At 42.6% G+C, this 12,716-nt stretch overlaps 1 protein-coding gene across 2 annotated transcripts in view; it reads left to right on the top strand.

Annotated features, from left to right (window-relative positions):
- The window catches only part of ralbp1 (ralA binding protein 1), a 69,152-nt gene that overhangs the window by 47,629 nt on the left and 8,807 nt on the right, over positions 1-12,716 (top strand). For both annotated transcript variants that reach the window (XM_072569854.1, XM_072569853.1), the window contains exons 4-5: positions 1,705-2,054; positions 10,602-10,763. In XM_072569854.1, the coding sequence (XP_072425955.1) occupies positions 1,705-2,054; positions 10,602-10,763 (512 nt within the window). The remainder of the gene's footprint in view (positions 1-1,704; positions 2,055-10,601; positions 10,764-12,716) is intronic.

The following is a 12,716-nucleotide window of genomic DNA, read 5'->3' as shown; positions in this document are numbered from 1 at the left end:
CATCTCCCCACGACAGCCTCGCAGTTCATAGTCCCCTAAACCCGTACAGTCCACTTCTACCTTCTCACCAAAATCCACAAACAGGACCACCTAGACAGATCTCTTGTTTCTGCCTGTTCTTGCCCCACATAACCTATTTCTTCTGACTTCAACTCTTATGTTTTCTTTTTCTCCCTTCTAGGTCTTTTCCCACTTACATTTGTGATTCTTCTGACCTTTTATGTCAGAATTATCTCAGAATTTCTGGTTTGCAGACTTCTGGCACTTCTCTTCACCATGGATGTGCAATCCCATTTTACTCTCTGGTCTCAGAGCTCTCTGCTTCTTCCTGGAAAAAGGCCTGAACCATCCACATCCACCACACCCTTCTCAGTATGACCAAACTTGTCCAAACTTTGTACAACTTCTTGTCTAATTCCTCTCACTTTCTGTAGGTCAAAGGTGTGGCCATTGGTACCCACGTGGGCTCCAGTTATGCTTGTCTGTTTGTGGGACATTCCTTGATCCAATCCTATTCAGTTCCCTCCCCACAATTCTTTCTTTGGTATGTCAATGACATCCTCCATTCTCAACATCTCCTCACACTATCCCATGCAATCGCAGAAGGCTTAACACCTGCCTGTTTACCTCCTCCTTCACTATCCAAAGTCCCAGACATGTCTTTCAGGTGAAACAGTGATTTACATGTACTTCACAACATCTAGCCTATTCACCGCTTACATTGTGCTATGCTCCACCTTGGGAAGACAAAACACAGACTGGGTGACTGCTTCGCAGAGCATCTATGTTCTAGCTACAAAAATATCCCCAAGCTTCCAGTTGCCTGCCACTTGAACACCTTACCCTGTTCCCACACTGATATTTCTGCCATAGGCCTGCTGCAGTTTTCCAGTGAGCCTCAGCATGAGCTGGAAGAACAACGTCTCATTTTCTGCTTGGGCACCCTGCAGCCACTCGGACTCAATGACTTTAGAGCCTGATTCCATCCTTCCATGCCCACCCCACACTCGTTCCTGTTATGACATGGGTTGCTTTTAGCATAGTGACATGTTCTCACCTACCCATGGGCCTGATTTCACATTATATAGGTGTTTTCCATATGCTCCTTGTTTATCTGCCCCTTTTATCTCTCTCTGTCTGTCTCTTCTCCCTGTCTGTCTTCTCTTAACTCCCTGGGCGCCATCTCTCACACTCTGCACCCGTTCCCTCTACCTTACCTCCAGTATAAATGCAATGTTTTCCTAGCTGCTAACGAATCTGAACAAGGGTCACTACACTCAAATCGTTGACTCTGGTTTCTTCCTACAGTTGGTATTATCGTGAGCTTTATTTAACCAATCGATAAGTCTTGCCTTTTTTAACAAAAGGTAGATGTACAAGCAGAATTACCACCTTCTGAGATCTGGGTTGATAATTCTCAACAGTTCTGTCCCTTGAAACCTTTTAACAGACATTCCTCAGCCTGGACTGGATTTGAACTTGTCTGAGGTGAAGGACAGTGCTCCAGTCTATCAGGCCATAGAGCCATCAAGAAGCTTTTTATATCAGTATTCATTGTCACTTAGCACATTATCTATATTGTAACTTTGTTGACAAATTAGTTAGTTTTTTTTTTATTAGGTGGCTCATTTTTCCAGTTCATGAAGTTTTTTTTTAAAGTGAAATACCTGTGTTAACATTCTTTATCTTTGCTATCACTCACAGGTACCAAATCAAAAGTTGATGAACTGAAAGCGGTGTATGATCGTGAAGAGTCTCCGAATCTGGAGGATTATGATGCAAACACGGTGGCCAGCCTATTGAAACAATACCTCCGTGAGCTGCCTGAAAATGTTCTTACCAAGGAGCTCATCGTGCGGTTTGAGGATGCATGTGGAAAAGGCACGGATGGTGAAAAAGTTCAGGAGTGCCGGCGCCTATTAAAGGAACTTCCTGTATTCAATTACCTCCTCTTTTCTTGGCTTATCATCCATATGGACCACATCATCGAGAAAGAAAGTGAAACAAAAATGAACATCCAGAATATTTCCATTGTTCTTAGCCCTACTGTTCAGGTACTAAAGGAAGCACTATTAGATGCAGACAGTTATTAAAATTGTAACAGAATATGATGAGTCAAAAAAGGTGTTCCCTCTCCTATCTCAGCTTTGTGTTTTCTCCTTTTCTGATCAATCAGGATTCCCTTCCTCAGGCAGCAAGCGGTTTAGTGAGCCACTCAATCCAGTACGGTAGTAAAATATGTGGCATGTGCCCTGGGGCATCAACCCATGCAGCAGGACCACCAATCAGCATCTTTCCTTGAGGCAGTTACAAATTTTATATTTGTTTTATACTTGTTTACTTCCTACTTTTAATTAATTGATCTTATTGATTTCAGGTGGATGATGGTATTTATTTGGGGCGGCATGGTGGCACAGTGGTTAGCACTGCTGCCTCACAGCGCCAGAGACCCGGGTTCAATTCCCGCCTCAGGCGACTCTCTGTGTGGAGTTTGCACATTCTCCCCGTGTCTGCGTGGGTTTCCTTCGGGTGCTCCGGTTTCCTCCCACACTCCAAAGATGTGCAAGTCAGGTGAATTGGCCATGCTTAATTGCCTGTAGTGTTAGGTAAGGGGTAGATGTAGGGGTATGGGTGGGTTGCGCTTCGGCGGGGCGGTGTGGACTCGTTGGGCCGAAGGGCCTGTTTCCACACTGTAAGTAATCTAATCTAATCTTATCCACTTGCTGATGAGTTCTGCTTTTTATTAATGTTGGGCCAGTGTTTATTTCCCTCCCGAATCACCCTTGAGAAAGTGGTGGTAGCCCCACAATGCTGTTGAGGAGGGAGTTCCAGGATTTTGACCCAGTGACTCTGAAAGGAGAGCGATATATTTCCAAGTCAGGATGGTGAGTGACTTGCATAGAAACCTGCAGATCCCATGTGTCTGCTGTTTTTGCCACAATCACCATCGTCTTCATTTGTGTGAGGTATGAGTTCAACTAGGGCAGGGAACTCCTCTGATTCTTACTGACTAGTTTTGTTCAGGCTCTTTGATACCAAACTCAGTCAAATGATATCAAGGACAGTTGCTATCATTTTCTCACTGGAGTTAGCTCTTTTGTCCATGTTTGAACCAAAGCTGTGATGATGTCAGGAGCTGAGTAGTCCTGGCAGAACCAAAACAGGGGTGTCATTGTGCAGGTTATTCAGTAAGTAGTTGATTAGCACTGCTGCCTCACAGCGCCAGGGACCTGGGTTCGATTCCAGCCTCGGGTGACTGTCTGTGTGGAGTTTGCACATTCTCACCATGTCTGCGCCGGTTTTCTCCCACAGTCCAAAGATGTGCAAGTTAGGTGAATTGCCCATAGTGTTCAGGGATGTAGGTTAGATGCGTTAGTCAGGGGTAATGTAAAATAATAGGGTAGGTACGTGGGTCTGAGTGGGATTTGTTCGGCCTAATGGCCTGTTTCCACAGTGTAGGGATTTTATGATTCCAAGTTCTGCTTGATAGTGCTGTTAATGAACCCTTCCATCACTTTAGAATTGGGTCTATGTTGCTTTTAGTGTGCAGGACATAACTGAATCATTTTTCACATGTCAGTTATTTGCCAGTGCTGTACTGGAACAACCTGGCTAGGGGTGTGGCAAGTTCTGGAGCACAGGTCTTCAGCACTATTACTGAAGTGTTGTCAGGGCTTTCCCAGTATCCATTGCCTTCAACTGTTCCTCAATATTCTGGAGAGTGAATTGAATTGGCTGAAGATTGATGCTGAAAACCTAAGGAAGAGGAACTCATACTTCACACAAACGAAGAAGATGGTGATTGTAACAACAGCAGCAGACACGTGAGAACACATAGGACCTGCAGGTGTCTATGCAAGTCACACACCATCCTGACTTGGAAATATATAGCTCTCCTTTCAGAATCGTTGGGTCAAAGTCCTGGAACTCCCTCCCCAACAGTATTGTGGGGCTACCACCACCTTCTCAAGGGTGATTAGGGAGGGAAATAAATAAAGATAGATCATCTACTTGGCACTTCTAGCTGAAGGTTGTCGTAAAATGCTTCAATGTTTACCTTTAGCAACTCATGAGTTCCCCTCAAATTTTGGCACTGGAAAAGCACAGCAGTCAGGCAGCATCCGAGGAGCAGGAGAGTCGATGTTTCGGGCATAAGCCTTTCACATTCCTGATGAAGGCGTTATGCCCGAAACATGGACTTTCCTGCTCCTCTCATGCTGCGTGACCTGCTGTGCTTTACCAGCACCACAATTTTCCACTCCGATCTCCAGCATCTGCAGTCCTCACTTTCTCTCATGAGTTCGCCAGTCTGCTATCTGCCAAGTGATGCTTCATACTTGTGGTTGTTTAATGGCTAGCTAGTGAGTTTCCTTCCTGGGGTTAAGGTTTCCAACAGGTATTCTCAGTGGCTTTGTCTTGGTTTTTTATGTTTGTAATTAGCATAGTTTGGAGGAATAGAGTAAGAAAATTTGGAGCCAAGCTTAAATGTAATTTAACTGAGAGAGTGTATGTCAATGGGCTGGTGAATGTGGGTATTGAACAAATTGGATTTAGTATGTGGTGGGATATGGCAAAAATACAATGTCTGGGTTCGTGAAGGAGGAATGCTCAGGAAGAAGGACGTTAAAGTAAAAGGATACCCAATGGCTTCCTGTAGATTTCGTGGAAGGATCGAAGGTGATAGCTTTATTGTTTCTGATGTTCAGTTGCAACAAGATGTGATTTATAAAAGGCTTGATAGAAATTAAGCAGAAGTTTATGACATTGAGAAAGGTAATGGAATGCAATGCAGCAGTTCAAGATATCTTTGACTGCACCTTCCAAACCTATAACCTCTATCACCTGAAAGGATGAGGGCAGCAAATATATACAAATGTCACCACAAGCTCCCACCAAAGTGTGCACCACTCTGACAGCAGAACCATATCGCTGTTGCCTCACTGTCACTGTGTCACAATCCTGGAACTCCCCAACTGGCTGTATTGGTTCACCTACATTCCATGAGCTGCAGTGGATCAGGAAAGTGGCTCACCACCACCTTCTCACGGGCATTTAGGAATGGACCACAAATATCAGCATAGCCATCCTGTAAATTAACTTTCAAAAAGTGCCAGGAGTTAATTGTCAACGAGCAAGGTACTTAATGTTCTGTTTGCTCGCCATACGTTTCCTGTGTAAGTTTGGAAGCTAGCCCTGTTCCTGTGGACGGTGATCTTTTGGTGCAGCATGCTGAAACGGAACCAAAGGTCACTGACAGAGTCTTGAAAGCTCTCTTTGGGGGTGATGTAAGAAACTAATTATGGATGTGTAGGGCAAGATAAGGTTGGAGCCAGTTGGTCAGTGTGTGTAGATTGAACAATGGAAAGTTGTTGAAGAAGAATGGTGTCATCCCATCCCACACAATGTTGCAAAGAGTTTGAGAAGTGTGAAATAATAATGCACGATAGTAATATCATAGATAATAATAGACACAACTAATGTAAATACCAGTTTAGGTTTTGTCCACAGGAGAGAAACCAAATTGGGAGGATTCCAATTGTGAAATAGGGACAGAGCAAGGAGCATAATGTCTTTGACCTCAAGAGGAAGAGGAAGTTTGCCATGCAGAAGTAAGTGGCAAATGTAGATTGCTGCCAAACACACTCAAAGCTATCCTGAATTTTAAAAATTTTGTCTTTTACTGTGCTCACCGGACTGAAATTAGTGTCATGATTTATATTCCTGTGAAAGATCGTGGTGTATTATTCCTTCCTGTCTTGTTCATGGGATTCAGAGAACAATACTGTCCTCCATAGAGTTCGGGTTAAGTTTCATAGCAAAGAAATTATAGAGGACAGTCAGAGCTGAACTAGGTGGGATGTGGAGAGAGCAGGAGTGGCAGGGAAAGAAAGGGAATCAATGTTAGAGATAACTGCACTCATTACTTCCACAAAGAGAATTCTGAGGTTTTTGCACTTAGTGTGAGGTGAAGGTAAGGCAAGAGATTTGAGGAAGTGGGTATTTATGCACTATGAATTGTTGGTTGAGTAATGTTGGAGTAAATGAGGCAAAGTCAAAATTCAGGGGAGTTTTGACTGTGTTTAGCATCAATCAGTTTATGTTCCTTACCTACTTCTGTCTGTCAAACATCCTGTCAAACATCCTTGAGGTCAGAGACGTTGTTCTTCCCAGTTCTATCTATCCCAGCTATTATCTATGATATTACATAGCCCATTATTATCCCACATCCTCTTCAAATTCTGTTCTATATTGTGTTATGGGATGATCTTGATTTATAAAAGCATAATTTTTCAGATGTGGGAAGTTCGAAAGGAATTTAGAAAATACTGGAAATGCTCAAGTCAGACAAAATCTATGGAGAGAAACGGTTTCTGGTCAATAACTATTTTATAGTGGGAGATAATTAGTGATCTGACTGTTCTCAACCAGGTACAGAGGCAAGAAAAGAGGTCTATACCAGGGTGAAGTCCAGGAGAGATTAGATTTATAAAAGGACATTGGTGCAAGGCATAAGTAATGGACAAATGATGGTCTAAACCATCTGAAAAAATGAGAGCCACTTGTTTCACATTGCTAAGCCAAATCCTACTGATCGACATAAAAGTGATTGGTAGCATAGCCAGATTTCTTTTTTCTGGGGTGGTGGTTGATGGGAGAGAAGCAAGAAAACCTGTGAATGACATTTGTTTGTAATATATCGATACCATAATTTAACTAAAAGTCAACCTTGCTGGCTGAAATAGGGCACAGTCTAAGCTTCTAATAATGTGAGGGTGTTTGTGCTGGGTCACAATTGGAGCAGATTTTAACAATGCTGGCACAATCTTTTTTTTCTCTTCTCTCCTCTCCCCCTCACTCTAGAAATACCAATTCTTGGAGTAGATAAATGCCTGTAATTCAAAGGATTAACTGCAGGGCCCAGATTTACCAAAACACTAATTACTGATAGATTTCATACTACACTACAATACACTCTGGCAATTTAGGAAAGTTGATCACCTCTACCTTTTCAAGGAGCATTGCCAACAACATCCACATTCCATTTACAAAGATATAAATCATAGCGCACGAGGATGTCACAAGTCTGTCTGTTGACATGTAAAAGCAAACTACTGTACTACAGTTGCTGGAAATCTGCATCAAAAGCAGAAAGTTCCAAAAATATCTTAAGCATTTTTGATGAAATGATAAATACCTAAAACAATAATTCTGTTTCTGTATCCGCAGGTGCTGCAAGACCTGCTGGATACGTCCTAATGTTTTCTGATCATAAATTGAGATTTTTGAATGAGTTGAGGTACCCTTTAAGTTTGCACGATGCTGTTTAGTTTTCTGAAGGACTATGGAGAGAACTGACCCAGGTTTGGCACCTTGCCACAGTTTGCAGCATTTTAGGGTGGATTCAATCCTGTGATGCCAGTACAGAGTTTCTCCTGACAGATGATGCATATGTTCAACATATCCTTGGCATACCTTGGTAGAACAATGCATATCTTGATAATGGACAATGTCCTCTGTTTTGAATATAAGACTTATGTAATTTATAGAATCATGGAATCCCTACAATGTGAAAGCAGGCCATTCAGTCCGTCAAGTCCACATTGACCCTCACCCAGAACATCTCACCCAGAACCCATCCTGCCCCCACCCCCACCATATCCCTGTTACCCTCCATCTCCCATGGCCAATCCACCTCACCTGCACTAAGGGCAATTTAGTATGGCCAATCCACCTCACCTGCTCATAGAAGACAGTACTCATTTGAAGCAAAACTGCTTCAGAATAAGGTATGAGAATAATTACTGACATGCACAATACCTTGGTGTTTTTCCATTTTAAATAATACCATAATGTAATGTACGAGATAAGACCATAAGACATAGGAGCGGAAGTAAGGCCATTCGGCCCATCGAGTCCACTCCGCCATTTTATCATGGCTGATGGGCATTTCAACTCCACTGACCCGCATTCTCCCCGTAGCCCTTAATTCCTTGTGACATCAAGAATTTATCAATTTCTGCCTTGAAGACATTTAGAGTCCCAGCCTCCACTGCACTCTGCGGCAATGAATTCCACAGGCCCACCACTCTCTGGCTGAAGAAATGTCTCCGCATTTCTGTTCTGAATTTACCCCCTCTACTTCTAAGGCTGTGTCCACGGGTCCTAGTCTCCTCGCCTAACGGAAACAATTTCCTAGCGTCCACCCTCTCCAAGCCATGTATTATCTTGTAAGTTTCTATTAGATCTCCCCTTAATCTTCTAAATTCTAATGAATACAATCCCAGGATCCTCAGCCGTTCCTCATATGTTAGACCTACCATTCCAGGGATCATCCGTGTGAATCTCCGCTGGACACGCTCCAGTGCCAGTATGTCCTTCCTGAGGTGTGGGGACCAAAACTGGACACAGTACTCCAAATGGGGCCTAACCAGAGCTTTATAAAGTCTCAGTAGCACAACGGTGCTTTTATATTCCAACCCTCTTGAGATAATTGACAACATTGCATTCACTTTCTTAATCACAGACTCAACCTGCATGTTTACCTTTAGAGAATCCTCAACTAGCACTTCCAGATCCCTTTTTACTTTGGCTTTACGAATTTTTTTCACCGTTTAGAAAGTAGTCCATGCTTGTATTCTTTTTTCCAAAGTGCAAGACCTCGCATTTGCTCACATTGAATTCCATCAGCCATTTCCTGGACCACTCTTCCAAACTGTCTAGATCCTTCTGCAGCCTCCCCACTTCCTCAGTACTACCTGCCTGTCCATCCAACTTTGTATCATCGGCAAACTTCGCTAGAATGCCCCCAGTCCCTTCATCAAGATCATTAATATATAATGTGAACAGCTGCGGCCCCAACACTGAACCCTGCGGGACACCGCTTGTCACCGGCTGCCAACCCGAGAAAGAACCTTTTATCCCAACTCTCTGCCTTCTGTCAGACAGCCAATCCTCAATCCATACCAGTGTATCACCTCGAACACCATGGGCCCTCACCTTGCTCAGCAGCCTCCCGTGTGGCACCTTATCAAAGGCTTTTTGGAAGTCTAAGTAGACCACATCCACTGGGTTTCCCCAGTCTAACCTACTTGTCACCTCTTCAAAGAACTCCAACAGGTTTGTCAGCCACGACCTCCCCTTACTAAATCCATGTTGACTTGTTCTAATCCGACCCTGCTCTTCCAAGAATTTAGAAACCTCATCCTAAATGAATTTTACCAACAACTGAGGTTAGGCTAATTGGCCTATAATTTTCCATCTTTTGTCTTGATCTTTTCTTGAACAAGGGGGTTACAACAGCGATCTTACAATCATCTGGGACTTTCCCTGACTCCAGTGACTTTTGAAAGATCTCAACCAACGCCTCCGCTATTTCCTCAGCCACCTCCCTCAGAACTCTAGGATGTAGCCCATCGGGGCCAGGAGATTTATCAATTTTAAGACCTTTTAGCTTTTCTAGCACTTTCTCTTTTGTAATGGCAATCATACTCAACTCAGCCCCCTGACTCCCTTTAATTGTTGGGATATTACTCATGTTTTCCACTGTGAAGACTGACGCAAAGCACTTACTAAGTTCTGCTGCTATTTCCTTATCTCCCATCACTAGGCTTCCAGCATCAGTTTGAAGTGGCCCAATGTCTACCTTTGCCTGTCGTTTGTTTCTTATGTATTGAAAGAAACTTTTACTATCATTTCTAATATTACTGGCTAGCCTACCTTCATATTTGATCCTCTCCTTCCTTATTTCTCTCTTTGTTATCCTCTGTTTGTTTTTGTAGCCTTCCCAGTCTTCTGATTTCCCACTGCTCTTGGCCACTTTATAGGATCTCTCTTTTTCTTTGATAGATTTCCTGCCTTCCTTTGTCAGCCATGGCTGTCTAATCCCTCCCCGGATAATCTTTCTCTTCTTGGGGATGAACCTCTGTACAGTGTCCTCAATTTTATCCACAAACTCCTGCCATTTTTGCTCTACTGTCTTCCCTGCTAGGCTCTGCTTCCAGTCTATTTTCGTCAGTTCCTCTCTCATGCCCTCATAATTACCTTTATTCAACTGTAACACCATTACATCCGATTTTGCCTTCTCTCTTTCAAACTGCAGACTGAACTCTACCATATTATGATCGTTGCTTCCTAAGTGTTCCCTTACTTTAAGATTTTTTATAAAGTCTGTCATTATGGTCTGGAGCTGTAAATTTGGATGTTTTCCTTCTGAGCACTGGTGTCAGAATTGGGTACTGAGGATTTCTGGAAAAAAAAAGTAGAAAATGCTGCAGAAAATCAAAGTTTCAAAGAAATATAATTGGACTTAAAATGTTAACTCTATTTCTCTCTTCGTACGTGCTTAAAATGTTAACTCTATTTCTCTCTTCATACGTGCTGCTGAGTTTCTCCAGCATTTTTTAATGGGTTTTTTCCAGCTTTCTAGTATCTGCAGTATTTTGCTTTTACTGAGGATTTCTAGTGTTTATGGAAATATAAGGCAACTGTGAGACTGCACCTTCACCAGGGGCATGTTAGGCAATGTTTGGCCCAAATTTGAGTGTTCATCTGATCTCAGGTATGTTTTGAACATGTACTAATTCTTGTCCTTTCTTTTGTAGATCAGCAATCGTGTGTTATACCTGTTTTTCACTCATGTTAAAGAGCTGTTTGGAGAAATCGAGCTGAAACCAGTCGTAAAGCCTCTTCGTTGGTCAAATGTGGCAACAATGCCAGCCTTACCTGAGACACAAGAGAGCATTAAGGAGGAAATTCGCCGGCAGGTATGTCTAACAGTATCTTGTAGACCAAACTGAAGAAAACAGTAGTTGCATGATCATTTTACATCACTGTTCCTCTTTTATTTTACGCATTGGACACATGCTTAATTCTCTGTGCCGTTTCCTTGGATATCTCACTTTGTTTGAAAGACTGTCAGCTGAAATACAATAGATAGATTAGATGGATTACTTACAGTGTGGATACAGGCCCTTCAGCCCAACAAGTCCACACCGACCTGCCGAAGAGCAACCCACCTAGACCCGTTCCCCTACATTTATCCCTTCACCTAACACTATGGGCAATTTTGCATGGCCAGTTCACCTAACCTGCACATTTTTGGACTGTGGGAGGAAACCGGAGCACCCGGAGGAAACCCACGCAGACACAGGGAGAATGTGCGAACTCCACGCAGTTGCCTGAGGCGGGAATTGAACCCGGGTCTCTGGCGCTGTGAGGCAGCAGGGCTAACCACTGTGCCACTGTGCCGCCCACTTGATTGGTTGGTTTAAAAACAAATTGGCATATTGTAAAGCAAAGATTTTAAGCCCATTCAGTGCATCTGTGGATAAATGCATGGGTTATTGCTGCACTGACCATTACAAACCAGAAAGCTCTCAGATTTGATTCAAGCCTGTGCTGATTTAGCACGTGGCAGATACAATACAGTAAAGGTTCCTGAAATGTGCTTCAGCATTTTTGTATTAAGGAAAAAGTTGGTGATTTTATTCAATATCCAGTGATTTTTTTTAAAAGTTCACTTATGGGATGTGGGCATCACTGGCTGTGCAGTATTTATTATCTGTCCTTGGTTGCCCTTGGCTACCTCTACCTCCAGAAGAGCAAGGTTGGCAGAGACATAGGAACACCACAATCTAAAGTTACCTTCCAAGCTCCACATCATTCTGAGCTGGAACACTATTGCTGTTCCTTCAATGTTGGAGTCAAAATCCTGGCACTCCCTTCCTTACAAAACTGTGGGTTGGCCCTGAGGGGGTTCAAGAAGGCAGCTCCTGACACCTTCACCAGGGAAATTAGGGGTCAATAAATACTGGCCTCATTAGTTTATGACATCCAATGAATGAATAACTAAAAATGAAACTATAAAGTCCAATAAGTAGTTGCAAAATGTACTATTTGGCCTGAAAGAATGGTGGGTATTTTTTCAGTTGTGATTTTCAAAAGGCAACTGCATCATCACCTTTTCTGAGTGGTGGTGGGGAGCAGTGAAGGTTCATGAAAGACAGGAAAAGAGTTCTGGACAGAGGAATGGGATTGGACTCGAAGTAGTTAAAATGCTCTTGTAAAGAGCTGTCATGGCCTCGATGCGTCAAATGGTTGTGTCCGAGACAGTATCTGAATTTGTAGATGTTGATAGTTAAAACAAGTGCACGTGAATTTTCCAATGTGACTTAAGTATTTTCAGCTTTGAAATATTTCCACTTCTAATCAATATTCAGTCCTGACAAGAATATTAAAGAGTCAATGAAATAATAGGCAGTGTTTTACAACAAGAAGCAGATTTGCCTATGCTTTCCTGACATTGACAATGTTATGTGTACTAAGGATGTGCTAAGCAAGTGTTTCTTGTCACTTGAATTTGGAAAAGCATAATGGGGTGCATTTTTATGTGAGTTCAGTGATTTTTAATTCTCTTTTTCTGTTTCTTTTCATATTACTTCTTCCGTTATACTTCCCTTTTTAAAGATTGCATGCAAGACGAATACAGATTGAGTTAATGGAGGCAGAACTATTCCATAACGCTCACAACCAAGGTGCATTACACCAGTATGAAAGCACAAAATGGGGCTGCCAGCCAAATCTCCAATTACTGTATTCCAGTAAAGAAGCACAGACCTAGGGAAATCCATTCTCACAAGAGAAGGGTAGCTTGGGGAAAGGAGTAAGGAAGTGAATCCTTAAGGAAGATGTCTTCTAAAAATTAACTGATTTAATCA

This window comes from Chiloscyllium punctatum, chromosome 5 (genome assembly GCF_047496795.1).
Source record: "Chiloscyllium punctatum isolate Juve2018m chromosome 5, sChiPun1.3, whole genome shotgun sequence".
Taxonomy (NCBI): domain Eukaryota; kingdom Metazoa; phylum Chordata; class Chondrichthyes; order Orectolobiformes; family Hemiscylliidae; genus Chiloscyllium; species Chiloscyllium punctatum.
The sequence above is the reverse complement of the archived record's forward strand: the minus strand, read 5'-3'. Positions and strand labels throughout refer to the sequence as shown.